Below are 27407 nucleotides of genomic sequence, written 5' to 3'. Positions count from 1 at the left end.
ATGGAAAAACTGTGACGGTAGCGAATTACTTGTTGGAGTTATCAGGGTAAATGAGTTCCGGAAACCCATACAAAAAAAGTTAATGAGTATTTGGCCAAACAATCCATACTGTCATCAAGAGTTCATGCGCAGACGGGACCGAGGCAGCGTCGATCGACAGAGACAGTGGAGACAATTGATGGCCTAGAACAATGTCAGCGGGCCCAGTTGCGTTCTTGATGGACGAAGATTTGAGGAGACACAGCACCTGCGGTGGACAACTGTTTGTTCCCTTTCTGGCCAAGTGTTGCAAGGGAGACCCCCCCCCCCCCCCCCCCAAAGGTAGTCAGTGATTACTCAATCACTGGCCGAGTCTGAAGCCGTCCAAGGCGTGAGGGGTTTTCTCGTCTTCTCTCAAGCTGCAGGTCTGCTGCAAGTCGTTAACCATCCGCCCAGTGAGCGACTGGGGTAGAGAAAATCTCTGCGTCCGCCGACGTCGTGGAACTCGGAACTCAGCCCAGCGTGCCGGCATACCCATCAACTACTACTGCAGGCAGGCAGGCAGGCCCAGAAGCAACCCTCACCTTTCAGCCCAATGTCAATACTCAAGAGATAGAGGGGGTGAGGACAGATGAACCGGAATTGGCATCGCTGGACAAGCCCCGTGGTCGAGTGGTCGACTGATGTGGCATTGCCTGTGTTAGCTGATCGCCCGGGATCAGAGCCGGACAGGGGAGACCTAGGGCCTAGATGGGCTGTGATGATTGGGCTTAGAGAGGGGGTTTATAGCAGAGCCAAATTGTGATTGGCGCGTACCTTGCATCCATCTGCAAGGAACCCGCGCAGGCTGAGTTTGCTCGGGCGTCGCTTCTCCGGTTCGTTTCTATTGTTGCATCATTCCAACTTTTCTCCCCCCCCCCCTTCCTTCGCTCCAAGCAAGGACAGGTTAAGCCTTAGGCACAGACAGCAAAAGAAAGAAGGCCATTTTGGATGACGGTGCAGCCGCGGCGTGCTAAGGTCGCATTTCAAGTTCTCGACCACAGGGTTGTTTACCCTCGTTTCCATGCGCATTGTCAGGTCAATGGTGCATAGCAGCCGCCGTGGCGCCGGCTGATTCGACCGCAGACCGTCGCCTGGCCAGAGGTCGTGCAGTCGCATGTGCGCAAAGGTTGTTGGCCGAGCAGGTACCCCATCACTGGCTCCCTCCCCGGGGCCACCGGCTGATCGTCGTCCTTGGGACCTGGCCCCTCTCCACCGCCATTCTCCCCCAAGCCCCTCCCCTCTTGAACCTGGGAAAAGGCTGGAGCCCTCTTCCCAGTGGCCGCGTGTTTCAAGGAACAAGCACTCCTCCGGCGGTTCGCCTAGTTGTGAATTGCCGAGGGAGGATATGGGGGCGAGACAGAATGACAAGCGACAACGACAGACTGGACGAATGGATTTTGAGGGCCCAGAGAGAGCACGAGGCGAAAGGAAGGGTTGAATGAGTGGGCAGTTTGACAAGGTCGCGCAGGGGTAAGTGAGCTTGCTTCAGCCGTCAAGAACACCAGACGGTGACGCAACGACCGATGCCGAAGGGAACAGTTTGGCCCCAGGCACATGTGATGGCCGACTTGGTAAGGGCTGTTACGGCTCCGAGACTGTCTGCCGGCTGTTCTCTGCCATCACGGCCATCACGGCCATGGACCACGACCTGCGCCTCGCTACCCACCTCGTCTTGTCCATCCCTTCCGCTGCCTGGCAACCAACCCAGTCCTCGAACCGGGCTTCTAGCAATACTACCAAGACGTTGCTGATTCAATGAGTTGGCCAGGCTAATGGACGATGGGTGTTTCCTCGACGCCAATGCCTTCAGTTGTCTGATGTTTGGGTAGTTTGCAGATAGTCCGCCCTACTTGTCCCGACCAACGAACCTCCAGACAAGGAAGAACGGCTTGGGGTCCGGTTCACCTGGTGGATCGGTCGAGCCCTAGAGGGCCAAGAAGGGGGGGGGGGGGGGGGCTTGCAAGTTGTGCAACAAATGGGGCCCAAGGCACGATTTTGTTTTTATTTTCGTGCGTGGATTCGCTGTTACGGGTGGGCAAAGCGGTGGTGGCTGCGCTACGCATATCCACAGATCCTGGGGCTGTTCTTGCGCTCTTTGGGCGTTGGCTCGTCCTGTGTCGGTACGTCTTCTTTTGGACCCGGAGGACCAGAAGGAAACCAGCTGGAGTTGGAACTTGGCAACGGTCCCAGTCGAACAGTGTGGTATCCATACGAATGTTATAGATGCATGGCAGCAAAACAGGCATTGATCAAAGTCCCTCTTTTCCTCTCTCCACTCTTTGCTTTTTTTACTCCCCTCTCGGGGCTTTTGCGATTTTGCTGGACGCTATCCGTTTCGACGGCGCAGCGCTTGCTCAATCCTCGTCAGGTACCTTGCCGATGGCACTTGACGTGGCGGCCCCCTGGACTGGGCGGCCCCAGGGGGCCCAGCAGCCAGGTACTTAGGTACCTTTCTCGTTACGCCCAGTCCAGTACGAGTATCCTGTGTACTAGCTTGTATCCTTCGAGGACGAGGACTCGGCGTTTTTGGTGCCACCATCTGCAGGCCTCCACTTCCCCCTCCCGGTCAGCCAGTCTCGCCAGTCCCAAAGTGGATCGCGCGCTGTTCACCCTGGAACTTGTTTGCTCGTCGTGTTGTAAGTGTGTGTGTGTGTGCCTGTCGTCTGGGTCTGACCGAGTCGTTGCATGGGATACAAATCCTAGCTAGCATCCGCTTCCTACGTCGACTTTCCATTTCGGTCCTTCTCTTTTCTCTCTTTCCATCCAACAACGCTCCCTCTTGTTCGACCAAAAAACCACCCATTCATTCCTTTTTTTCTGGACCCTTGAGCAGTGCTCGACCGACTACCAGTCCAAACATTCATTCTTTCCAACACTCTGTTTCGAGGTTCATCCAAACTACCTACCTAGGTACCCAGCAGCAGCCAACGGATCCATCCCGTCTTTTCGCACAGAGCAAGCAGTTCAGTGAACTACCCCTTTCGTCCCATCTTTACAGCCTGCCAGCAAACATCGACACTCAAAAGAGTACATACCAAGGCGCGCCCCGAGCTCCTATCACCGACCCTGAACCCGACACAGCTTCGCACGCTGTCACAAGCACATTCCCTGATTGAGAGGCTTAGCCCATCGCATTCATTTCGCTTCTAGCCCGTCCGCTACCGAAGAGAGCATCACCACTACCAAGAGGACGGTACAAGTCTCCAAGACAACGCAGCATATTGAGCAACTCTGAAGATCCAACATGAAGACCACCACCTTCCTTTGCGCCGTCCTGGCTTCCACTGCTATCGCCCAGCCTCACCAGCACGCCAACAAGCGTCGCCATGTCCACGGCAAGCACCAGAAGCGCGCTCTCGTCACTGAGTGGGTTACAGAAACTGCCTACGTGACCGAGTGGGTTGATTCGACCACTACCGTCTGGGTCGACCCCGACGTCTCGTCCACCAGCTCTGCCGTCCCGACCACCTCGGTTCCCGCCCAATTTTTCGAGCCTGCCAACCAGCCCGTCTACAACACCTTGTCCACCTCCACGAAGCCCTCCCCCGTCGCTTCCCCCGTCAAGGAGCCCGTCTCGCAGGCCCCGCCTCCCGTACCTACCACTTCCACTTCCACGTCCGCTCCTGCGCCCGCTCCTCAGACTCCGACTCCCGAGCTTGTCCAGCCTTCCACCCCCGTCTACGTTGCTCCTCCGCCTGTCCCTACCACGTCTTCCGCCCCCGCCCCCGCTCCTCAGCCCACCACCGAGGCTGCTTCCCCTAGTGCCACACCAACTAGCCCCTCAGGCGGCTCAGGCGGCTCTGGCGGCGATGTTCACTCCGGTGATCTGACCTACTACGCCGTCGGCCTGGGTGCCTGCGGAGAGGACGACAGCGGTAAGGACCGGACTGAGAATATCGTTGCTATCTCCCACCTTGTTATGGGTGCCCAGTCCAACGGCAACCCGTACTGCGGCAGGAAAGTCAAGATCAGCGTCAACGGCAAAACTACCACCGCCACTGTCCGCGACAAGTGCATGGGCTGCAAAGCTGAGGACATTGACGTCAGCGAGAAGTGCTTCCTCGAGATGTTCGACAGCCTCGGCGTCGGCCGTCAGACTGTCGAGTGGTCTTTCGTCTAAGCGCCCCATTGCGCATGATTTTTCCCCCATTCAGCCTCAAAGAGCTCGTCGTGGGTTCTACGTGCCGTCATTCGCCTTCGGCCATGTGCCGCTTTCCCAGTGGAGGCGCCTTATTCATTAGGTGCTCCCAATCATTACGAATTCAAAGAGCCTCCAATCATTTTCTCTCAACCCGAATTCCCAACAAATAACAAGCTTGGTTATACATCAGCCCCTTTGGCCTCGTCCGAGGGACCGAGCCTGGCTCAACAGCACGGGTCCGGGTTGTATGACAAAGGACAATGAACGAAACTCCGGTTTTGATGACGTGATGACAATTATCTATATACCTGTGGATGTGTATCCCATTCTTCTCGGGTCCATCTTGGGCGGAAACAAACGGTGTTTTTCTTTTGTGGACATTTTCTGCCGACCGGCTTATAGACGTAAACTTCAATGTATGTATTTACGAGGGAGAGGCTCGTGAGCCTCCCAATTGGGGTTGCTTGGTGCCACAACGGGCACCGGAATAAGAGAAGAAAATTAAAATGAAATAACCCCCCCCCCCCCCCAATAACAAGCGGACGCAAATATTTGAAAGTCAATCACTATGTCTGTCTCAGTACTTGAGATCGAGTGTCTGATGTGATCAACATGACAACATGCCTCCTACCTAGGTATTAGGCGGAGCTCCAAGCCGACCCACGCTCAATTTCAATGAAAATGACGGGGGCTCGCTGAAATGTCAACGGCATACGAAGGACAGCCCGGGCGCTGTCTATTCAGAGGCAACAGATACTACATTCCAGCGACTGGCTCAGGTGACGTCGAGAAACAGGAGATAGTAGCATCCTGAATCGCAGTTTACACTGTGGCTGCACAATGAGAATGTGTGCTGATGAACCCTACACACCTTCCCCAGAGTGTCTCGCTAAGCAACAATCCAGATTGCCCTGGGACCGGCGAGCTAGCCTCAGCATTCCCTCCTCCACCGCCCTCTTCGGCGCCTCCCCGGAGATCTCGAGCAGTGTCCGCCTCACGGTGCGGCCAAGTCTCGCTCTGCGCCCAAACATTCCTTTTCCACCCCCCTGCCGTCCATTCTTCGCGCGGTGATCCAGATGCTCGGCAGGTCGCCACCGTAGTCTTACACAAGACGCCTATCGCAAGCGGCGAAAACGGGGGTTTCGGGGCTCTGGGGCCACGAGGCTACAGGAGGAACATGTCCAGATCGTCCATCTCCTTGATCGAAGGCAAGGCCCTGGCCTTCTCGGCCCTCTCCTCGCTGACCAAGAACTCGGCCGGGATGCCCAGCTCGAGGCCCCGCGATCCGGTCATCATCCCGGCCACCGCGCGCCCGCACAGCGCCGCCTGCGGCATGCCGTGCCCCGTGTACCCAGCACAGACCCACAATCCGTCTCCGCCGCCGAGGACGGGACCTGACGGCACGGCGCCGACCCATGGCCGCCCGTCGCGCGAGAAGGCCATGATGCCCGTCCACTCATAGCTCGCCCTCAGCTCTTCCTTGGGGCCACCGGCCTCGCCCCTCTCCCCAGGCCTCAGGTCGACATTCGTCACCCCGGCCCGACGCAGGTACGCCGCGACGACAGGGTCGACCTTGTCGTCGTCCGAAACACCCACGCCCCTTGACGCGCCGCGCGCCCGCCCGCCACCGAGGATCAGTTCCAGCCCGGGACTGGGCCGCTGGATCAGGTAGTCGTCCTGGTTTGGCTCGCCCCTGGCAGCGTCGGAGCTCGCCATGAACACGTAGCTCCGCCCCAGCTCAGCGCGGGGCTCGGGCAGGAGCGCGGCGACCTGCCCCCGCACGGGGACGACGAGGTCTGCAAACGAGGGGAGGAGCCGGCTCGTGTAGGCGTTGGATGCAAGGAGGACTTTACTAGCGGCGACCTGCCCGCGGTCCGTGTGGACGACCCACGATGCCTCGCCGGAGGGAGAAGAGGTGCGGCCGCTGCTGGGTAGGCGCTGGAGGCGGGTCACGGGAGTGTTGGTTTGAATGTTGAACCACCCATTCTCCGATTCTGTCGTCTCCGCCCCGGACCCGGACTTTGACCGAGGACCGGGCCCGAAGCGTCGCAGCAGATCCTCGAAGATCCACGCGACGAGCTTGTAGGGCCACACGCTCGCCGCCCTCTCCTGCACGACAGCGCCCGCCGCATTGGGGACCTTTAGGGTTCTCAGTTCCCCCGGGTCGGTGACCAGCCTCGCAAGCCCCGAAAGGCGAGGCGGCAGCGCCGCGATCTGCTCCGCGGCGGCGGTGACGAGGTCCGGCGTCAGGAGGGCGTGGACGCCCTGTAGGGGCACCCAGTCGCAAGGGATGGCGTTGGCGGCGATAAGGTCGGCGAGATGGGTGTAGTTGCGGAGCTCAAAGTCCGCGATGGTGGTGTTGGGGTTGTAGGCCACTGGCTGGCAGTGGCCGCCGTTCTGTGAGTGGTGGATTTAGTTTCCCGAGCGGTTGCAGTTGGATTTATGCATCACGGTGGTGGATGAACGATGAGATGCTCATGAAAACAATGACCAATGAATTAAGAACCACCCGCAAGACGCAATCAGAAAAATAGGAAAAGGTTGGCTCACCCGCCCGGTAGCACCCCAACAGATCTCCCGCGCCTCGAGGAGAAGTACCGTCTTCCCCGCCTGCCGCTCTAGCAGCTCCTTGGTGGCGAAGGCGCCCGTGATGCCGCTACCAATAACGACGATGTCTGCAGTCGGGGGCAAGGCACCGGTGGTCCTCTGGCCGAGGAGCGCCGCTGAGGGCTCGCGGTGCCAATAGGACGCAGTGCTCTTGGCCGAGGGGAGGTCGGCTTGGCCTGGTTGGAGGGTTGCGCCCGTCATGGTCGTCTTCCTATTCAGCCCTAGATGTGGAGGGCGAAGGAGTACATGTAGATGGAGTGAGCGATAATGTTGCGGCCAAACTCAGACCAATGTCACTTTTTCGGAACTGTGTGCTTCGACACCTTGACGGGTAGATGTTCTCGAATTCTTGGTCGTTTGCAAGTTGGTCGCGTGGTCGGTTGAGTCATGTGCCAGCTCATGTATGTGTGTTGAAGGAGCGAGCGAGGGGGTTGATCATCCGCGTCCGGCCCTATCTCCGGCCAAGCGAGGTCGGTCGGCTTTCGCCCGCCACTCCGGCCTTGCATCCCATCAGCGCACACGCAAACCCAAGAGTGTATGAGGTACTCTCCACATACGTCGCAGGCGGGTTGCTGGTGCGACATCCACGGGGTTCAGAGCATAATACTCAGATGCAGAGTCCACAAATGAGGGAATCAACAATTTGACATTACTGTCCAGCCTCTGCACAACTTTTAGGGTGAAAACGCCATTTGTTACTCTATTGTGCCATCCATCCATCGGCCATCCCGGAGAGCGTCACAGCCCTTGATTTGCTGCACCGCGCACTGCTGGCCCAGCAAAGGCCATATCTACCAGACAAGAGTACGCTAAAGGACGTAAATAGCGCAGAATAAAATTCCCTCTCCAACTCTTCTCTTGTTCGTCGTCCGTAGGGCTGCATGGTTTCTTGTCGCAGGTTTTTAACCCTGCATCTTTCTTCTCTTGCCGATCTGGGCAGAGAAACCGGTCTTGATGGCGGTGACGGAACGTCTCGAACCGCAAGAGTTGCAGGTGATGAAGTACAGACGGTTCTCTCCCTTGGACAGCTCGGTGTCGGCGGATTTACCTGGAAGATTATGTCAGCAATCTGCAGCTCGTGTTGACAGTGGAGTGAGATTTTGGTCACTTACAGGTCTTGCAGGTGACGTACTCGACTGTAAAGAAGAAGATTTGTTAGTTACAGCGTGGCACAAGCGCCGGGACCAGAGCTTACTGATATACTTGCGCAGCACGTTCTCGAGCTGCTTCTGCTGGAAACGACCCTTGATGACAAGGCGTCTGCTACCGTCGACGGAACCGCTGGTACCCAACTCGGAGAAGAGGTAGGCGGTGACATGCTCCTCGGTTCTCTTCATGCGCTTGCAGATCTCGGCAATGTTCGCGAAGATGGTCTTCTTGTTGCCTTCACGCATGCACTGCGGGGGAGGGATCTTGTAGCTCTTCGAACCGCTAAGGGCGTGGTCGGGGTTCTTCTGGGAGAGCTGGTGGAAGAAGCGGTTCAGGAGCAGGCTGTAGCTCAGAGCCTTGGTCTCGTCGTGCTGCCAGATGCCGGTACCGGCATCCATGTCGCCGTCGTCGGCGGTGGCCTCGGTGGCCTCGCCGCCCTCCTGATTGCCTTCGAGGTCCAGGGCCTTGAGCTTGGCAGCAAACTCGTCCTCCTCACCATCCTCGGCGGCCTTCTTCTTCTTCTTCTTCTTCTTCATGGTCAGATCCAGGCCGCCGTCCTCGCCGGCAGGGGCGTCCTCAGCGGCGTCGTCACCGTCCTTGGGAACCTTCTTCTTCTTCTTCTTCTTCATCGACAGGTCGAGACCGCCGTCCTCGACAGCGGCTTCGGGGGCAGGGGCCGTCGCATCTTCGGCTCCAGCTTGAGAATTGGCATCAGCATGTAAGGCTTCAAGGGCTGCGGTAAGCGGCGGCGTACGGGGCGTGTGCGACTGGGCTGTCTCCTTGGGTTCCTCGGTGGCGTTGACCATCGTGACTGATCCGTCGGCGTCGACGACTACTTGCTCGTCCGTGAAGGCGACTGATTTACGCTGTTTACGATCGGGAACGGGGGTTGTGTCCTGTTGACGAGGCACCTATGTTAGAATACGACGAGAAAGGAAAAAACGACAATGGTATTTTCCCTCTTTCCGTTGAGGGATAAAGTACCAAAATTTTTTTGGATCGGAGGGGAGTGGAGGGTCGTAAAGGGGGGAAGGGGAGAACAACGTCAGGCGGTGATGTATTGCAACTTCGGCAATTTGAGGTTGAGTTGAGTCACGGAAAATGTTCTGTTCAAATCGTGTCTGGTTCCGGTTCGAAGCGCAGTGGGGTAATTAATGATGGATTGGTGGAGGGGTGAGTGGGTGGTGTGTGCGCGGTGGGTGGTAGTGCTCAAGAGTGCGTATGAGGGAGGGCTAACAAACTACCTTACTCGACAGTAAGTAGGTAGGGAAACTTACTTCGACATCCATGATTGCGGCCTGTGTCTCACTAAAACCAGAGTCTCGGTTAGGTATCCTGGTGCGTGTCCTGGGCGCGTTCTGGCCTGGGTGAATTTCTGGAGTGGTCCGGGGAGGGGACGGTTGGCCGTTGAACAGGTCGCGTACCGTCGGGCGCAAATAGTGCAGAAGTTCCAAGCGAGCGGTCTGTAGATGTCGAACGAGACAAGCTTGGTCCGTAATTTGTGAGAGGAGAGATTGGAATTGGCTGCAGCACTGCAAGATTTCTTGAGGGATGCGAGTGTGACGTGAGGGTGGTGGAATGAAGCAGCCAGTACTGTCGCTCGCTGTGGTGCTGTGCACACCCAGGCTTGGGCGACGGTGGGCTGTGACTCAATGATGGAACAAGTCATGTGACTTATGGGTACCTACCTAGGCATGCAACGTGCTCTCACCAGTCCGGAGTACGCAAGAGGGGGACCCATTATTCCGATCACTACACCCAATCATCATCCACAATCCCAACGTCCGTGGCTGAAGGAGAGGGGGAGCTCCAGGCCGCCAGGCGCTCCGACCCTTACTGGCACCTCCAGCTGACAGCTGCATGGCTTCAATCATCGGAGGCATCGCGGTCCTTGATTCAACCCCTCCCCCCGCGAACGCCCATCCGGTAGATCGCCCTGTATTGCCGACGGCTACGAACATCAAATCACGCCTTCAGGTTGTATAGCCTGTCGACCACCGTGAAATAAGGCACCGAAACCTGTTCCCGATATCCCTCCCTTTCACTCCCCCCGGCTCGTCGAACGCATACCCCAAGCTCAACAGCCGAGCGCCGACCAAACAGTCGACGTCGCCCTTCTCTCCGACATGATGGCGTCCACCGACTCCTTTGTCCTCCACGACGACGTCTCTCCTTCCTCCGACAACGATGAGCTCGACTCGCTTCCCTCAATATCTAGCAGTGTGCTAGACTCCGAAGATGAATCAGACGCCCAGGAGGAATGGGAGCGCAGTCTCGAGCAGATCCAGTTACTGCTGACCATGGTCATTGTGCCGTTCGCCGGCAAATACTTTGGCCGAAAGTTCGCATACTGGAGTAAGCTGCAGCCCGGCTGCCCTTCTCGTCGCCGCTATTGTTGCTGTTCAGTCGCTGACGATTGTTTACAACAGGCTGGTCACGGTACATGGAATGGATGCACAACGTTGAGGTGCGGTGGACAAACAAGGGCGCCTTCAAGGCTGCCGGAGCGGCAGAGGCTGCGGCAACATTATAAGAGATGTATCAAGGCCTGCAGGTCCGGCCACCAACGCGTGGTCTTTGCATCATTGAACCAGAGGCATCGACACAATGCTCGGCGTGTACATATAATTTTGGCGTTGAGGAAAGCCGTCATAGCAAACAGGGCGGCACTTAAAGAGGTGAGGCATCTAGCCTGACCACATAGATTTGAATATTTACGTTTGTCTTACCTACTTCAGCTTCGAGAAGTATGTGCGACTGTGTTTTCTGTGCTCTCATTGCGTGCCCACAACACTGACACTCCCATCACATTTGGATGATGCGTCAAATGGTCATCGGCACGTGTTTCAAGGTTTCCGGCCAAGTGCAAACCAGATCTTGTACGTAGTGGTATCATTTCGCAGTGTTGTACTACATGAAGTTGTTCATAGCCCTGCGGCTATTTACCGCAGCTTCCAAAGCATTGTAGTTGTAAGCCCCGCCGTACCCATAACAGCCTAACCATGTCATCCCATATTCCGTATCCATACTCTGTATCCCATATCCTATCATTCATTACTACGACATGCCGTCGTGAAAGGTAGAAACAACCTGCCGCCAATGCCGTTGGACCCAACCAGCCATCCGAAGAAATGGTAAGAAAGCCGTGTCAAGCCCCAGTTGCGGCATCTGTTAGGGACGCCGAACTGATTGCGTTGTAACGTGGCAACGTCTGTCGTGGCCACTAAAGGGCGAGATGTCAAGCGCTTCAGCTTTAGACGCCGACCTGCGCCATGCTGGGCCGAGAACTGCGCACAGAGCCGCCGCCGCGACGGAAGTTCATAAACGTGAAGAACGCGCCTGCGCAGAAGCTGGCGAACAGGAACCACATGAAGACTGTGCTGGCCTGGATCTCGCGGCAACGCTTCTCATTGTCGGCAGAGCCCCAGACTATGTAGTCGCCCGGCAAGTCGCCCCTGTCCAGCGACCCGCAGTTGACGACTCGGAGCTTGGCCGACAAGACGATGGCGTCTATGAAGGTGAAGAGGACAGCAGCGCCGTCAAGGGCCAGCAACACGATGGGGACGGAAATGGCCGAGACGAAGACGGCGGCTAGGCCGTACAGAGAGGCAAGCCAGCAGACGACCGCGACGAACATGGAGAAGTTGATGGCAGCCATTGCGGAGCCGGCGCCGTTGATGTTGAGGGCAATGACATTGCCGATCAATGCAGTAACCAGCAGGACCCAAAGGAGCTGGAGGCCCCGGACGAGGACTTGCAACATTGATTCCATTGTGACGAGCAGCCTGGTGGACCGGTGATTGCGATAGGTAGGGTTTGTTTTGGTAAGGGAATTCTCCGAAGTTCGAATGGAATGTAGTTGACGTCGATTTATCTAAATGCGCCGAGGATCCACACTTATCTGTGTGCAGCAGCGTAAGCGGTTCTCGGTGATGATGAGTCTTTGCAAGTCTGTTCTGTAAAGCAGTTGAGAAATGGTCTTGGATGACTGGGACTGCGTTTACGATGCGATGAGGAAGCGGAAATCGAGAGCGGCCGTGGAGCAGTCTGAGTAGGGTGGCGCAGGACAAATAATACAGCTGTTTCTGATGTGGTTGTCGGGTGAGTAGGGTCGCGTACAGCAGAAGCAACAGCGGGCCAGGGTATCTTTAATGGCATGAGGGAGGGCGGGATGGATTCGATCGAGAAGGGGACTTCCCAGGCCGTGGCATACTGGACACTACATGGATGATGGAAGGGGACTCTGGGCGCAGCACACGCGCTGCTGCGGCTGCACGCAGACATGAGCCAGAGGTAGCGGCAGCGGTCGACTGGCAGAGAGCAGAGCCTTTCGATGACTTCCGTGAAGATCGGCACTTGCGGGAAGTATGACCTCACCAGCCAATGCCTTCCGTCCCACGCACACGCACACGCACACACAAACACACAGACACGGACACCAGACAGGTACGTACCGGATCATCTGTGCCGTGGGCTGTTGCTCTTGTGCCTTTCTGCTTGGTCAGGTTCGGGTGCTCGGGCGCCTGACGTCTCTAGGGATGTTCAATGGCATCATCCAAGGGTCCAAGACGGCGCCGAAGCAGCCGCTAAACATCTTGGACGAGGCCGCGTTCAGCTAACATCCGCAACCGTCGCCCACTGGGCCCAGCGAGTTGTTCTCTGCGATCCAGCAGACTACCTAGACGAAACCAGTAGTGGAAAAAGTGGTGGTGCCTCTCCCGACATGTCCGAAGCTTTCCAGGCCCCGAGCCCGACACAACCTTGAACCCCCCCAATGGGCGAGGAGGCTGTGAGTGATGTCTGCATCTCGCATAGTTCCTGGAGTCACGTCCGTTCCCATTCGACGTTCTCCATGGACGAGAAAGTGAAACTTGAAGGATCTTGGCCTGAGCCAGGGCGCCTGGCAGGAGGGGGAACAAACGACAAAAAAGTTTTGTTGTCCCTCTCCCTCTCCCTCTTTCGTTTTGTTTGGCGCCCCAAGGCCCCTGTCAACTAACTTTCCCTGCCGGTGGGGCGAATGCTGGTTTCGCGAGTGGATGTCGAGCCTCGCAGCGTCCCTCTCTCTTGTTTTGGCAACTTTTTGAGTCTTGTGCCCCTCTTTCTGGCCCCTTCTGCCGGTCTGTCTCCCCTCGTCCCTGCAGCAAAACCCATTCCGATCCGATGGCAGCCTTCCCCGGCCATTCGCTGTCCCGGAAGGAAACACAATCCTGGCCCAGCAACCCCCAGAAGGAAACATCTGCATCCCCTGGCTCCGATCGCTGTCGTCGTATCAAATCCTCAACGACTTCCTCGGTGAAACAAGGTGAGCCACCACATCCGCAAGCGCGAGCCTGTAGAGTCGAACTCTACTGGCACACCTCGAGAGTCTCAGGAGTCAGTTATAACCCACACGCGCGAAGGTGACGGAAGGGCTCCAAGTGCGAAGGATATCGCGAGGCTCGGTGAGGACGAACACCAAACAAGCCAGACCGCAGTAATTTGGGAACGTTAATTTTTATTTTGGGTTGCCTGGGTATTTTCGACGTAATTGGAGTAATACTCAACAGAATTGACAACACTAGAACACTAACAATTTCCAATCCATGACTTTGGTCTTCTGGAAACCCTGTCCGAAGCGGGTCCTTTCACGGCGCGCATGGGAAACTCCGGCGAACATTCATCATCTTATCTCTAGACAACGCCCGTCTTAAAAGCATAGTCTCTTTGAGTCCTGGCCCAACTGCAGCTCGGCGCTATCCGCTCGGAAAAAGTGATCCTCACCCGACTCTCCGCTCGTCCTGTCCGTGCCATGGCCATGAGCCTGGCTTCTTTGTAATTGTGTTATGGTTCGAGTAGCCCTCTGTCCTGCTTACTTTACTCCCCAGACTCTGATCGTCTTCTCCTACATCAGACTGAGAGTCGCCCACCGGCAGCATCTACCCGGAACTTGATCTCCGATGTCACAGTCCTAGCAGTGTCCCTCGATGTTTCCTCTACTGGACTGTGCTGTTCGGAAGCTGGCGTCAGTCCGAAAGAGGTTATCAACGATCACCGAATTTCTTCGTTTCTCGCCACTGCCATAAACCGCAACACTTCACAGTCGACTATCCACGTTCATGTGGTTCAATCGACTGTATCGAAGCTCAGAACGTCGAAATACCTCCCGTACTCCCCAACCCCCCCGTCGCAAGCTTGAGTCAAGTGTTCAACCAACCTGCCGAACGTTGAATAAAATGGTGAGACACGGACCGTTGAAGCCCCGAAAGCATGCCACAGAAGCACTGTGAGGAGCCTCAAGAGACATCTCGTTGCCACCATGTCCGCCATTGGGACAGACTTAGATGTTAAATAGAGAACGAGTTCCTCGAGAGTGTTGTAAACGAATTGATGCAGCCATAGGAGGATCTTGAACGGCTCACTCGATCGAGACCTAACCCTGATTCTAACCTATGGAGCCTGTCTGATCCTCTGTACCACGGCCGTTCTTGTCGAGTCATATACAAACTCTAGGCAGGGTAGTAGTTGGAACCCAAAATGGACTCATCAGATGATTTCTGCTGTTTTCCAGGCCTGACAGTGGGACACCACGGTGCACCTTGGCATCGATTGCTACGTGTGGAACCAACAATTTCCCAGAGAGAGAGAGAGAGAGAGAGAGAGAGAGAGAGAGTGTGTGTGTGTCTACGTATGTGTGTGTATCTGTCTCTCTGCCTATGACAAAACACCAAAATCGCAACGTCTTTATTGAAGCCGCATCGCTAGCAAGCGTTGTGGCGGCGAAACGGTGCTTGCTCATCGCTATCTTGGCGAAAGCGCGGGTGCTCTTGGGTAGCAAGGGCGAAAAGGAATTTATTCGGCATAAGGTTTGCACATCGTCATCGAGCATGACAAGTGTCGTTCAATAGCGTCACCAGCGCAGTAGACTCATCGTGGTCACGAATGGAGAACGGCGGACTTGTGGCTACCAACGGCATAGTTGGGCCGCCTCTCATCGTAATATGGAACAAATCATGTTACTAGCATACCCTCCCTACTATCCTTGCGTATGTTTGCCTCACCACGATGCCATAGCGGTACTGCTGGACAGGCTCCCGCCCAAGACTGGCACCCTTACCGGCTAAAGTTCAGTAGTCCCTCAATATACTTGCGCGTATCAATGCCAATCCCCGACGCCAGACGGCCCGCGCCGTCGCCCCACCCCGTTCCCGCTCCTGCTCCGCTGGCCTCGGCGTATGACGAGCTCACGCCGCGGTAGCCCGCATGGTCACTCGCCCTGCGGATCAGAAATATCTCCTTGCTAACCGTTGGGCTGGGCAAGGGGGACGGGGATGGCCTCTGAGTGCTGGAGCCATCGCCGCTCATGGTCAACGACTCCTCGCTCTCGGAGGCTGGCGCGTCGCCATCATCTTCGTTCCCCGAGTATCGGTTTGCCGCGGTCGCGTTTGTGTGTCGATCCAGGATACGCTGCCACACTACCCACCACCCGCGGTTTGTCTTGCAGGTCCGCTCCAGCTGATTAATCTCCTGCCGGGTGAGGTTGAAAATGTTGAGGAGTTGCATGTGTGTGTTCATCGCCTCGACGCGCGACCAAGCTAGCTGTGTGTTTGACTGAAGCATTTGTGCGTGATCGGGTATATTGGGTATGGTGGAGAGCACAGTCATGGCCTCGGCATCCCATATGAGGTCGTAAATATTTGACGCTGGGGAACCCACATCTGGCTTTTCTGGCCTGTAATGGATGGAAGACCGCAGCGGTTTTTGGATAGACGCAAGCTGGCAATGCAGCGATTTGTAGAATGAGTCCCAAGCCAGCGAATCGGTCCTCAACTCGAATAGGAAGGTGAAAATGAATGGCCTATTGACATAAACAACGACGCGCATCTTGCTCGCCTTGTTGGAGTCCTGATTTCCGAACAGCGGGTTCGAGCTCACGTCGTTGGCCCCAAGAGGGGTAACCTCGTTCGTCAGGCTGCCGAGGTCCTTCACGATATCTGCTTCGGCGCGGTTCTGTCCCGTCTTTTCGAGCTCGACATGGATGGTGCGAAGCATGGTACGAGAGTTCGGCTCAATGTTATCAGCATCATCGGAGCCCTTGCCGTCTTCGCCTTCACCGCCACTGCCCTCCTCAACGTCACCTATCAGCCCGATGAGGTAGTGACCGGCATCGTCGTCTATCGGCTTAGGCTTTCGTGCCGCAGTGGAGGCACGCTTGGAAGACTCCCCGCTTCCCAAGGCGGCGGCGGCGGCGGCCAATTGGTTCTTGTCTGCAGGTGACGATGAGCCTGACTTGCCAATCGACCAGTAGGTGCCGTACCCAAGCTTCATGTACGTCATGAGCTTATCCATGTGCCCGTCTCCCTCTTCATGCGCTGGTAGACCTACGGTAGGGGCAGAAGGAGTGGCGGTAGCGGCGATGTCCCCCTTAGTGGATTCTGTCCGCTTGGCTTCCTTCACGATGCCAATCACCCGACCACGCCGTTCTGCGAGTGTCTTCGTAGACCCCGAGCTTCCATACCCGGAGCCGGAGTCAGAGCGATTGCCATCGGACTGATTTGGAGGCCGAACTGGAGCGTTCCGGTTCTTCGATGACTTGGTTACCGAAGCCGAAGCCGGCGCCTGTGCAGCTTTCCTCGAACGTCGGGCGGCGCGCAGAGAAGTCGGACTCTCGATCACACCATAGGCGTTTTCACCCCAAGTGTACAAGTCCTCCATCCAATGCGACAGATCTCTGACCGAGTTCCGAGACAAAGCTCCTGTTCCTAGGAAAATCGCACCATCCTCGGGGCCTGGATCCTGCCCTGTGCCCAACCACGGCCTCTGCCGCTCCTTGCCATTTCTGGGCTCGTCGTCGGCGTCGAAAGATCCGAACTTGGAAACAACGAGGTCGACAAGGCCCTCAACCCTGCCAACAAGGCCTTCTAATACCTCTCGTTCTCCGCTGCCTCGCTCTTCTTCACCGACGCCGATGCCCAGTTCGCCGGAAGCGGCAATATTGATACCGCCAAAGATGGTGCGTGCCGGATTACCCTGCAACATGACGTTCCATGTCGACAAGAACAGATCCCAATATCGGCCGAGAAGGCTGAGAAAATTGGTCCTCCGAGAACGGACAAACAAAGCGCTGAGCGAGGTGCCGTGGTGAAGCAGGAAGGTGGAATGAGCACGAAGCATGTCTTGCAACAGAAGAGATGCGGGCTTGATTTCCTTAGATGAAAACTCAACAACCTCTTCTGCAGATTCTTGGGTCTTCCCAGTCTGCAACTTGGGAGGCAAGGGAATGCGGGTGAGATCGATGGACTGCGGACAATCAGCAAGTGAACGGGACCGCGTGGATGAGGTCAGACGCACAGCAAGAACCCACCAACCTGGCTCCAGTTCGTGGAGAATCACACGCGACTTCTCCGTATCAATGGAGTCAACAGGCTGGCCGCCAGAGAAACTCTTGCTGAACTCAACCATGCCCTGGGCAAGGCCAATCTGGCGCAGGCGCTCATTGCGTTCCTCTTGAGAGATGTTCTCTGTGGGCTTGGCGCGAGAGCGGTGACGACGCTTCTGTCGCTGAGTGCTCACCGAGGCGTAGTAGACAATTTGGTCGTCAAGCGTCTCATCCGTACTGCCCAGGGACGGATTGAAGATGGCAAGGAAGCCCAACTGAGCCGGGACGATGCCTTCGGGTGACAATGCCATGACCGGGGTGATGGCAGAAGAGGCAAGTTATTCCAAGGGCTCACTGAGAGCGGTTACAGCGGTAGGGAAGTGTGGTGTCGTCGGGATCCATAAACGCCAGTGAGACGGGTGCAATGTCAGAAGCAGCGGAGGCGGGCGGACGCTCGATACAGCATGTAGCACGGCTGTGCGAGCTACAACTGAAGATGAGGGACAAGACGGAAGAGCCGTCAAATCGTGGGAGGTGGCGTTTGCAAAGAGACGGTAGGAAGATTCGCCATATGCTCTCAAAACGATGTTGGGCGACGGCAGCAGGCGAGCAAGCAGGGGGGCGGATGACGATACACGTAAGAAGGGGGAGGAGGCTGCCCACATAAAACAGAGCAAAGCAAGCGCGTGGCGGTGGCGGTTGGTGTTCGTGATGCCGTTGATGGCTTGAAAGTGCTGTCGTTGTGAAGGAACTGCGATGGTCAAGGCCTTTGGGGGCGAAATGGGACCTTGCCCGGATGATGTATGAAAATGGTGAGATCTCGATCAGACACCCCACGATGCACGGCGCCAGGACATTGAAAGACGAGAAGGTGCGGTAACTTGGCCCGGGCCCCTAGTGGACCGCCTGCCGAGTAGTTACGACCTACCTATCTTCCTAGGTACCGAGGTACCTACCTCCGGATAGAGATACTGAACAGGGCCACTAGCACTTAGTGGGAAATGTATTGTGCCCCGATCGCCCGCAAGAAGAAGGAGATCCAGAACTTGCTACCGCACTCTGATCAATTCGGTCTCAGCGGCGGTCAAGCGCATTCACGGGCGAAAAAGGCACTATTCGAGCAAAGGTCTGGGCTATTCCAAAAGGACGAACCCCCCCCCCCCACTCAATAGACGCACACGCAAACACCATCACGGCCCTCGGGCACGAGACAAGTGTCATCCTTCATCGGAACGAACGGTGGTATGGTTGCATGATGCCATTACAAGTCTGAATCCGCATGAAGGTGGTTCATCCGCCGCGCCAAAGGGATCCGCCTCGAACCCAAGCTGGCCTGCAAAGACTCGCCCAACACGAATGGAACTGGACGGGCACTCTCATCGCTGTGTCTATTAGCATTCGTTGTTGAGATAATGCCTCATATCACCTACCATGTCAAGTTGCTATTGACCGTAATGAATACTCCTTCATTGAGCTACGGCATTGTTCTGGAATACTATCTTGAATACACAACTAAGAATTACCATTCTAGACTCGAGACAGGATGTCCAACGTTGGCCACCTCGCCGACTATAGGCTACCAGGTTAAACATTGCTGCAACTGTCATACAGTGTGCTGGTTGCTCCGTGCACTGCCTTGAATTTTTCGACTAGCAATACGTTCATAAACGTTTGTGTCGCTGTCGGAATTCTTGCTAGAAAACACTAGAATATTCGACAAAGAGTTTAATAGCTACGCGGTGCATGAGGAATAGGGGGGAAAGCGGCGGTGACTTGAAGAAGATGCATGCGCACCACGAGGGTACGGTGCGTGTAGCTTGCCATCTCTACTTGCCATAACGCCTGGTTCGGGCAGAAACGAGGCGGAGCACCATCGAGCAAATCCACTCGCGTTCTTTGCGATAAAAGATCATTTGAAATCAAACCCGCAATGCCAGTACACCTTGCCTGGCCGCACGTGTTTTCTGATCCGGAGCACATCTTCGAGACTTTCGTACATCTCAACGGGAGGAAATTCTGTTCTGTGACGAAGGTTTCGATAGCCTTTCCTTGTAGGCATCAATCATTATAATCGACATCATCAGCTACAAAGCTGAACTGCCTCCGTGACACCCTATCTGCAAACATGGCAAGCCATGCGCCTGGCTTGCCACCTCAAAAGGTCGTCTCCCGCAGCTTCCCAATCTTCCCAATCTCATACTCTATCCAACGGCCAACCCGCGTCCGGCCGGGAACGAGGATGCTGCCCGGGTTCATGACGTGACAGCCCTCGTACGTGACGCAGAACGGCGGTGCCGTCGTGTCCACGAGTACCATGGACGTCGGCAGCGGGTAGAGGTGCAGCGCCGTCGCATAGTCCCAGTGCACGGGACGGATCGATTGGCGGAACGGCGACAGGTACCCCTGGTCCAGGACCGTCTTGACAAGTTTCCGCGCCGTGTGCACGTCCTGCGGGACGCTCGAGTTGACCTGCTTGACGGCAGGCTTCTTGCTGGGTATGTCGACGTCCATAGCCTCCTCTTCAGCGGCGGTCTCGATGGGGCCGCTGCCGCCCATGACAACGTCATCCGCGCCGTCTTCGGCCTCGGGGACCTGGTTTTCTTCGTCTTGGCCCCGGCTTTGTTTCGGCGTCTTAAGGCGTACGGCTGCGCGACGCAGGCGGGCTGAGATGTCGTCGCGGAAGACGACGACTTCGTGGTTCGGACCGAACAGTGTCATACGACTGGGGTTTGACGTCCAGATAGCCTCTCCGTCGCTCTTGGAGCCGACTTCCGCGTTGGCCGCGGCGAAGACGCGCCGGATACGTGACGTGAAGACGTCCGGGGCCCCTTTCCGGGGTAGCGGGGTCGCAGCTCCCGCGGTGAAGGACGACACCCAGCCGTCATTATCGCCGGGGACGAAGACAAAGGTAGAAGTCTGTAGAAGAGCGGGGAATTCGGATAGTGTCGAAGCCAAGGCGTCGAAGTATTCCTTGTATTCGATACTACCGCCGCTGCCACCTCTCGCGAGCACGGCGTGCTGCGTGAAGTTTCCCGTGATGACGAAGCTCATGGGCGTGGCGCCTTCGGGTTCGGCTGCATATATCGTGAGGATCCTCCGCAAGGCCTGCAACGACCGCGGCTGGTCGAGGTTCAGCTCGCCGAGAATAACCATTCTGCCCCTGCTGGGGACCTCTTCGGCAGAATGCCGGGGTAGCAGACGTTGCTCGAGCTTCCGCATCTTGAATCCAACAGCCCGCTCACTGCCCACACCGAGGAAGTCGATCCAGCCGAACCCGCCTCCTATGGTGTGGTCCTGGCCGCCGTCCGGGCCGCTGACACCCAACGTGGCTTTCCTCTTCTCGCAGGGTGGCTGGCCGATGAAGAAGGCTTGAAACCTGCCGCCGAGCGTTCCACCTACACCGCTGCTTCCGCTCAGACCCTTTCCGACGGACTCTTCTTCCTCTTCGTAGACACCGTCCACAAGCACGATCATGCCTGGCGAGAACCACGCCGAGTCCTCGGGAATCGCAACTGCTTGAGACACGTCGAGCGCAATTGTGGCTGACAGGTCGCTGATTGCGAGACCGCCCGCTGGTAGAATATTCAGCATACCCAGAAGCATGTGATGGCTTCCATGCCGACCTAAGAGGTTCGCAATTGGTGTGATCTTATGGTTCAGTTGGTTTGACGCGGAACGTTTGAGCGAAGGTGCTCTTGCGCTTGCAACGGCTGATGTTTGAAAGGACTCATTCCTGAGTAGCCTTTGGTGTATGACATTATACCTATTCCGGAACAGAGCAGTCTTGTGAGCTGCTGGTGGCAGTAGGGAGGGTTTCGACGTTTCTCTGTTACTGCGTCAGCCAAGCGAGTTATCGTCACAGGAAACACATCGTCCCCTACCTTTCGAAATGCTTCTTTGCAACGTTGTAAGAGAATCTCGGTTGGTCGTATGCGTCGATGATGTTGAGCCACTTCCGAGGATCCCTGACGTTATCCTCGTCATCCTCCTCCTCCACCCCAAGACTGGACATGCCGAAGCTCTGTTGACTATCCTCTCGCACCAAAGACGACTGTGCTGGCCGTAACCCTAGTCTCGTGTTCGACATGTCCGCATCTTTCCCCGGTTCGTTCAAAAGACTATTCTGTCGACTCAGACCCCTTGCGCCAGTCACAATCTTGCCCCCGCTCATGTTGCCTTCCAAAGTCTTCAATATGTCCTTCAGCTCTGGGCTGGCGCCGTCGACAATGACGCCGCCATTGCGATTCTTCCACGACTTGGCCACCTCTTCCAAAACCTTCTCTGCCAAGCCCTCTTCCCGCCATGACGAGCCACAATGGCGGCCGATAAAGGTTGCGAGTTCTTGGAGGGCAGTCGAGGACAGCGTCAAGCTGTGTTTCTTGGTAAACGTCCGAAATGCCAAGGGTCGGAGGGTGGCTGGTGGGAGTATGATTGGGAGAATCGCGTGCTTTGAAGGTGCTGACACTTTGAACGGCTTCAGGGGGTGTACTGGGGTGCCAAATGCGGGTGAGGATGAGGGTATCGAAGAAGAGGGAGGGGCAGGTGTCTTTGCGGCGAAGATATTAGCCATGGGCATTTTTTGCTTGCGCTTCGGAGAAATTGACGGCGGTGGATCCATAGTTGAGACGGTGCTCTTTCGTACGTTTCGAGTTACTATAGCTCAATATGACGAGAACAAATCTGAGTTGAAGTCGCTCTGACGGTTTGTCGCAATGGGTAATCAACCGCCGTCGCGAGTCTGGTTCCTGATCTGGATGGGGGGCACGTTTAATTGAGGCGCGTCTGATTCTAAGGACCGCGACTGGCGAATCACTGGCGTTGCGTTGCACGCCCCACAGCAATGGGAATTTAGTGGCTGTGTTTCTGTAATGTGGCTGAAGCTCTGGTCGATTTCCAGACATGTCGTCATTATTGGACCGGAAAACAGCCGTCCCCCTTCGACAACAGAGCTTCGGAATCGAGGTACTGCTGTTTTGAAGTAATCGTCGCCCTGCAACACCATAATGCTAGCACTGGCAGTTCGGTTTCTCCCGAGGTTCGTCTCGAGGACATCATTTTCCCGCCCAGTTTCCACTCTCTCGTCGAATCCACGCATTGTGAGTCTTTTTCAGACGGCGCGACCACGAAAGACGCTAATCAGTGTCACATTACTGTACAGAAAGTTTTCCCCGCCGATGCATCGAGAGCTTCCTTTCTTTTGTCATATCTTGAAGATGATCCGCCCAACCAGAGGCTAGCCATCGGCTTCTCTACGACAGACCCGCCGACGCCGGGCTCCTTTGTCGAAAATCAGACATTCAGCAAGATACTGTACGAAGTACTTTCCGAGCACGCTCACAAGGACAAGGACCTCTTGGCACAGGCGCAAGCTTTTGCTGGTCCTGGAGGAGCCACTCTTGGGTCGGGAGGCGCGTTTTTCTCGCAGAAGAACAAGAATCGTTCAAACAAAGTTGGCGGCGGCGGCGGCGCCGGAGGTGCCAGTGCCCAAGGAGGTGCCGGTGGAGGCGGACATGGTGGTTATGTCCATCTCAGCGACTCGAGGAACCCTCCAGACTTCGGCCGAATTGCATGGCCCGAGGATATCTTGGGCAGCATTGAGGTTGATCAGAGCGGCAACATCATCGGGAAGCTCGAGCCTAGCGGGACATATCGTATCATCACCAATGAGGGAATGTAAGTGAAGGGCTCGGGATGCTTGGGACGGAATGCATAGCTAACAGCATACAGCCTCGGGCTGAGTCCCTTCCTAGCAGAGAAGCTGGTTGAGAGACTCCGTGCCGAAGACAAGAAGGACAAGTCATAGGTGTTCTTGCACGATGAGTGGAAATCCATGGGCATTCAGCCCACTTCGCTAGGTCCCACTCTGTATAATTCGACGCTTGGAGTGTAAACCCGGTTTTCTATTTGGGATCGCAGATGATTCTGGGACGCTTTGAACTGAGGCAAGATAATCGCAGCCGGTTCCGCCGAATCGTGCTGTTCCAAAGGCGATGAATTGTAACTTTGGGCTAAGAGGAAAGGAGCCCCAAGCAGGGAGATTCTACGTGGGCACATTCGGCGAACCCCACTTACCTCCACTTGGACTACTATTTCGGCAGGGAATAAGCACGCGGAAGGGATCGCGAACTTGCCCTCGCAACCTCGGGACTGGAGTCGCTGAAGAATCTTTTGTCTTGCAGACACGGGTTCCCCCCACAACCCCGTACTCGACTCCCGCTGTAGGTCGACGAAAGGAGAACGAGACAAAAACGGGCACATGCACCCGAGTCCATCCCATCCAAGTAGACCGCCGATTCGAAATTTCCCTTCCGGGCATGGGCCGCCGATGGCGCCGATAAAACCTGGAAGGCTTTTCTCCCTGTTCCAAGGCCTCGAATCATCTTGAGCCTATATTTTCGTCTCGTCTCGTCTCTTTCCACTTTCTTGTAGCTCCGACGACGCCCCTGGAGCTTTCGGGCCTATTGAGATTCGATGCCATTGGCCCCATGTGTGGCAGGTTGATCTGGGTTCTTTTGGCCTGTCCAGAGGTGCAGCGGCGCCTTGACCGATTCGTGCTCTGAGCAGGCGGGCCGTCGAAGAGATGACATGCAGGCGGGCGGCGATCCGTCAAGCTCGGTTTTTTGTTGCCTCGAGTCAAGGCGACTAGGGATTTTCGGCGGCCAAGAGCGCATCATTGTGTCAAAGGGTAGCAGTGTACTAATGGGTGTAGGGAGAGGGGTATGGGCTGCCGTTTCTCCGACATTTGTTGGCTGTCCTCGTTACCAGTTGATCCTCGAATGTGCCAGGTCTATAGTAGTTGCGACGGCTGATGACTCGACATTCGAAGGTGTGTTGAGACGATGCACCGACAACCAAAGCCACATCTGGTGCCGTTGTCAGATTAGGATTGTCGGGGCAGATGGACCCATCTGTTGTCGAATTCAACGCAGCCACAGGGCAGTCACGAGTCTGGCATTGCTGGTGATCCTATGCCTTTGAAGTCGGCCCGGCTCGCTCACCACAGGCACATGAGCTGTCACTTATCAGCATTCACCGAACGAAGTCTGGGGAACTTGGTCAACTTGAGCCATCCCATGCCTCCATGAGTCCATGGCGAGCCCAAATCTGTGCAGCTGCACCGTTCAGAATACATATGCGCGCACGCACCACACATACACACACACGAGTCAGTCCAATGAGCAGAAAGCTACGCGATTCGCGCCAAATCTATCTGGATTCTTTAGCTGGCTGTCCCTCCGCTGACTTCCCCGAAATTGACATCGGAAATGCACAGACCACAGCCAGTCTCCCCACCATATGTGGCGGGCAGGCAGGTGAGAGGTGAGAGTTGAGAGTGCAGTGTGGCACCTGGCAGGCCACTTAGTCACCAGCTGGTCAGTCACGACGAATCGAAATCCTACCAGCAGCAGCACCAGGGAGCTTCTTGGCACTCACTCCACCTAGCCATTCCATGTTCCCCTCCACAATCCACCCACATCCAACTTCGTCATGCCCACTTGAGAGTGGTTCAAAGGCTTGCTCCGGCCACAACCCATTTAAACAAAAACGACCCTCCCCCCCCCCTCCCCCCGACCGACAACATGGCTTCCGGTTTCGATGAGGAGGAGCTCCATATCAGCCTCTCGCCATCCCAGATCCGTCGTCGCTCCCAGCAGCACGGTGCTGCCGCCGCCGATGCTGCTGCCGCCGCCGGTAGTCACCAAGTTCAACCACCTTTGCCCGACGCCGCCAACATGGGACCTCCCATCGACACGACCGCCCCGCTGCGGGATAAGATCAAGACGGAGCAGCGCATCGGCGCATACAAGATCATCAAGACCCTGGGCGAGGGCTCCTTTGGGAAGGTGAAGCTGGCCATACACAACGGCACTGGACAGCAGGTCGCTCTCAAGATTATCGCCAGGAAGAAGCTCATTAGTCGCGACATGGCCGGCCGGGTTGAGCGCGAAATCGAATACCTCCAGCTCTTGCGCCACCCTCATATTATTAAGCTGTACGTCGTCGTAAGCCTTCGTAATCCAAACCTCTCACTAATCCGGATGGCCGCAGGTATACTGTCATCAAGACGCCCAACGAGATTATCATGGTCCTCGAGTATGCCGGCGGCGAGCTCTTCGATTACATCGTGCAGAACGGACGTATGAAGGAACCCGAAGCTCGCCGCTTCTTCCAGCAGATGCTCTGCGCCGTTGAATACTGCCACCGACACAAAATCGTCCACCGCGACTTGAAGCCCGAGAACCTGCTGTTGGACGACAATCTCAATGTCAAGATTGCCGATTTTGGCTTGAGTAATATCATGACGGACGGAAACTTCCTCAAGACGAGCTGCGGAAGCCCCAACTACGCAGCACCCGAAGTGATTGGTGGGAAGCTCTATGCTGGCCCAGAGGTGGACGTCTGGAGTTGCGGCGTCATTCTTTATGTTCTGCTCGTTGGCAGACTGCCATTCGATGACGAACATATCCCCAGTCTCTTCGCAAAGATTGCCCGCGGAACGTACAGCATACCGCAATGGATGAACTCGGGCGCCGCAACACTCATTAAGAAGATGCTGGTTGTTAACCCCGTACAGCGTGCCACAATTGACGACATCAGACAGGACCCCTGGTTCATGATAGACCTACCCGCCTACTTGGCGCCGCCGGTGGAGGAATTCTTTAACACGGGCGTGGATCCTAACAAGGCCATTCAGAAGAGCGATATTGCCCCCAACGCCCCTCCAAGAGTGCAGGAGAAGCTACACAACGAGGTCACGGAGAAGATCAGCAAGACTATGGGATATGGAAAGAAGGATGTCGAGGAGGCCTTGCAAGCCGCGGAACCATCCGCCATCAAGGATGCTTACATGATTGTCCGCGAGAACAAGCTTATGCAAGTGAATGGTACGTTTCGTGCAAGACGTTTGGTATGTTCCGTTCTGACGCCTTCGCAGAGGCCATGTCCTCGCTCTCAGTCGATCAGGACGGGTCAAGTAGCCCCCTACCTAGTGCTTCATCAGCTAGATCGGGTGGGTCTACTGTGGGCGGACAGCGCCCTTACATCAGCAAGATCGGTATCCTGCCGAGCAGTTTGCCGGCGTACCATAAGGAATACGTCGAACGTGAAAAGGGAGGCTTCGAAGATCATCCGACGCCCACTATTGTGGTCGACGAACCAGGGCTCTCGGCCCGTACGGACGCCGAGAGGGAAGAGACAGCCCGGCATCTGAAACCTCACTCGAGAAACAGCCAAGTGCGCCTCGACGACTCAGCCAAACGACCTCAGGGTATGACACCTGTCGTTCAAGCTAAGAAGACGAAACCGGTTAGATGGCAATTTGGCATCCGCTCTCGCAACGCACCCTGGGAAGCCTTGCTTTGCATTCATAAAGCACTCAACAAGCTGGGCGCAACCTACGTGCCTGATGAGGACTTCGAGAAAGTTCATGGTGCAGAAACGGATCAGCCCAGCAACGAAGGTAGCTTTGTCGACGACTATGCATCCCAGGGGGGCAATGACTCAACTAGTAGTATAGATCCCCTCAAGCGATACAAATTGCCTGCCGACCCGTGGCATATCAAGGTCCGCTGGGAAACACAGAGTAAGCCGTTCTGTGCCATCCGTTCAACATGAGAGATTGTTACTGAGTAGACCACAGCGCTGCGGAAAACGTCAGGAACCCCCACAGAAGGAAGCAAGACGCCCGATAGCTATCATGTCGTCGGCGACGACGAGGTCAAGCGTGACTTTGTGGCCTTGCATATGGATATCCAGATATACGAGATGGAGCACGGTGTCTATCTCGTGGACTTCAAATGCTCCGGCTACGAGACGGCCGACAGGAGACTTCTCGAAGAGAAGGATGTTACAAGTCCTTTCCCGTTCTTGGACATGGCCGCCCGCTTGATCATGCAACTAGCCGAAGCGGACTGAGGATTCCTTATTTTCTTCCTTTCCTCTTTTTCTTTTAAGTCATGCTCCGTTATCACTCTTGGCGGGGTGTCTTCCGTTTTGAAAAGGAAAAGAAAACACTTCAAAACGGTGAACTCGGCGATTGGTATGGCAAGGTAAGGCTGGTCGGTTGGTCACGTAGCAGCGTTAGGTTATGAGGACAGGGGAGTTTGGGTGGGCTGGAGATGTATGGGCGTGTTG

General features: G+C 56.0%; 9 protein-coding genes across 9 annotated transcripts; 4 read left to right on the top strand and 5 right to left on the bottom strand.

The window, feature by feature from the left end:
* Positions 1 to 3265: 3265 nt before the first annotated feature.
* Positions 3266 to 4141, top strand: CH63R_08960 (Allergen Asp F7; the record flags this gene model as incomplete). The annotated part of the gene is made up of 1 exon (XM_018303934.1): positions 3266 to 4141. One exon carries the CDS (start codon positions 3266 to 3268, stop codon positions 4139 to 4141), a length of 876 nt encoding a protein of 291 aa, XP_018155957.1.
* Positions 4142 to 5326: 1185 nt separating this feature from the next.
* Positions 5327 to 6970, bottom strand: CH63R_08959 (FAD dependent oxidoreductase; the record flags this gene model as incomplete). Its single annotated transcript, XM_018303933.1, has 2 exons — positions 5327 to 6559; positions 6713 to 6970. 2 exons carry the CDS (start codon positions 6968 to 6970, stop codon positions 5327 to 5329), a joined length of 1491 nt encoding a protein of 496 aa, XP_018155956.1.
* Positions 6971 to 7671: 701 nt separating this feature from the next.
* Positions 7672 to 9207, bottom strand: CH63R_08958 (domain found in IF2B/IF5; the record flags this gene model as incomplete). Its single annotated transcript, XM_018303932.1, has 4 exons — positions 7672 to 7817; positions 7882 to 7905; positions 7965 to 8829; positions 9196 to 9207. 4 exons carry the CDS (start codon positions 9205 to 9207, stop codon positions 7672 to 7674), a joined length of 1047 nt encoding a protein of 348 aa, XP_018155955.1.
* Positions 9208 to 10044: 837 nt separating this feature from the next.
* CH63R_08957 (uncharacterized protein) lies at positions 10045 to 10451 on the top strand (the record flags this gene model as incomplete). The annotated part of the gene is made up of 2 exons (XM_018303931.1): positions 10045 to 10273; positions 10348 to 10451. The coding sequence occupies 2 exons, from the start codon at positions 10045 to 10047 to the stop codon at positions 10449 to 10451; spliced, it is 333 nt and encodes a 110-aa protein (XP_018155954.1).
* A 720-nt stretch (positions 10452 to 11171) lies between these two features.
* CH63R_08956 (Non-classical export protein) lies at positions 11172 to 11690 on the bottom strand (the record flags this gene model as incomplete). Its single annotated transcript, XM_018303930.1, has 1 exon — positions 11172 to 11690. One exon carries the CDS (start codon positions 11688 to 11690, stop codon positions 11172 to 11174), a length of 519 nt encoding a protein of 172 aa, XP_018155953.1.
* Positions 11691 to 15007: 3317 nt separating this feature from the next.
* Positions 15008 to 17584, bottom strand: CH63R_08955 (uncharacterized protein; the record flags this gene model as incomplete). Its single annotated transcript, XM_018303929.1, has 1 exon — positions 15008 to 17584. The coding sequence occupies one exon, from the start codon at positions 17582 to 17584 to the stop codon at positions 15008 to 15010; it is 2577 nt and encodes an 858-aa protein (XP_018155952.1).
* A 1843-nt stretch (positions 17585 to 19427) lies between these two features.
* CH63R_08954 (DNA polymerase alpha/epsilon subunit B) lies at positions 19428 to 21891 on the bottom strand (the record flags this gene model as incomplete). The annotated part of the gene is made up of 2 exons (XM_018303928.1): positions 19428 to 21099; positions 21155 to 21891. 2 exons carry the CDS (start codon positions 21889 to 21891, stop codon positions 19428 to 19430), a joined length of 2409 nt encoding a protein of 802 aa, XP_018155951.1.
* A 250-nt stretch (positions 21892 to 22141) lies between these two features.
* Positions 22142 to 23076, top strand: CH63R_08953 (uncharacterized protein; the record flags this gene model as incomplete). The annotated part of the gene is made up of 4 exons (XM_018303927.1): positions 22142 to 22251; positions 22293 to 22369; positions 22436 to 22946; positions 23001 to 23076. 4 exons carry the CDS (start codon positions 22142 to 22144, stop codon positions 23074 to 23076), a joined length of 774 nt encoding a protein of 257 aa, XP_018155950.1.
* A 1777-nt stretch (positions 23077 to 24853) lies between these two features.
* CH63R_08952 (Carbon catabolite derepressing protein kinase) lies at positions 24854 to 27188 on the top strand (the record flags this gene model as incomplete). The annotated part of the gene is made up of 4 exons (XM_018303926.1): positions 24854 to 25266; positions 25323 to 26158; positions 26209 to 26856; positions 26914 to 27188. The coding sequence occupies 4 exons, from the start codon at positions 24854 to 24856 to the stop codon at positions 27186 to 27188; spliced, it is 2172 nt and encodes a 723-aa protein (XP_018155949.1).
* Between the last annotated feature and the right edge of the window lie 219 nt (positions 27189 to 27407).

Source organism: Colletotrichum higginsianum, chromosome 6 (assembly GCF_001672515.1).
Source record: "Colletotrichum higginsianum IMI 349063 chromosome 6, whole genome shotgun sequence".
In the NCBI taxonomy this organism is placed as follows: domain Eukaryota; kingdom Fungi; phylum Ascomycota; class Sordariomycetes; order Glomerellales; family Glomerellaceae; genus Colletotrichum; species Colletotrichum higginsianum.
The sequence above is the reverse complement of the archived record's forward strand: the minus strand, read 5'-3'. Positions and strand labels throughout refer to the sequence as shown.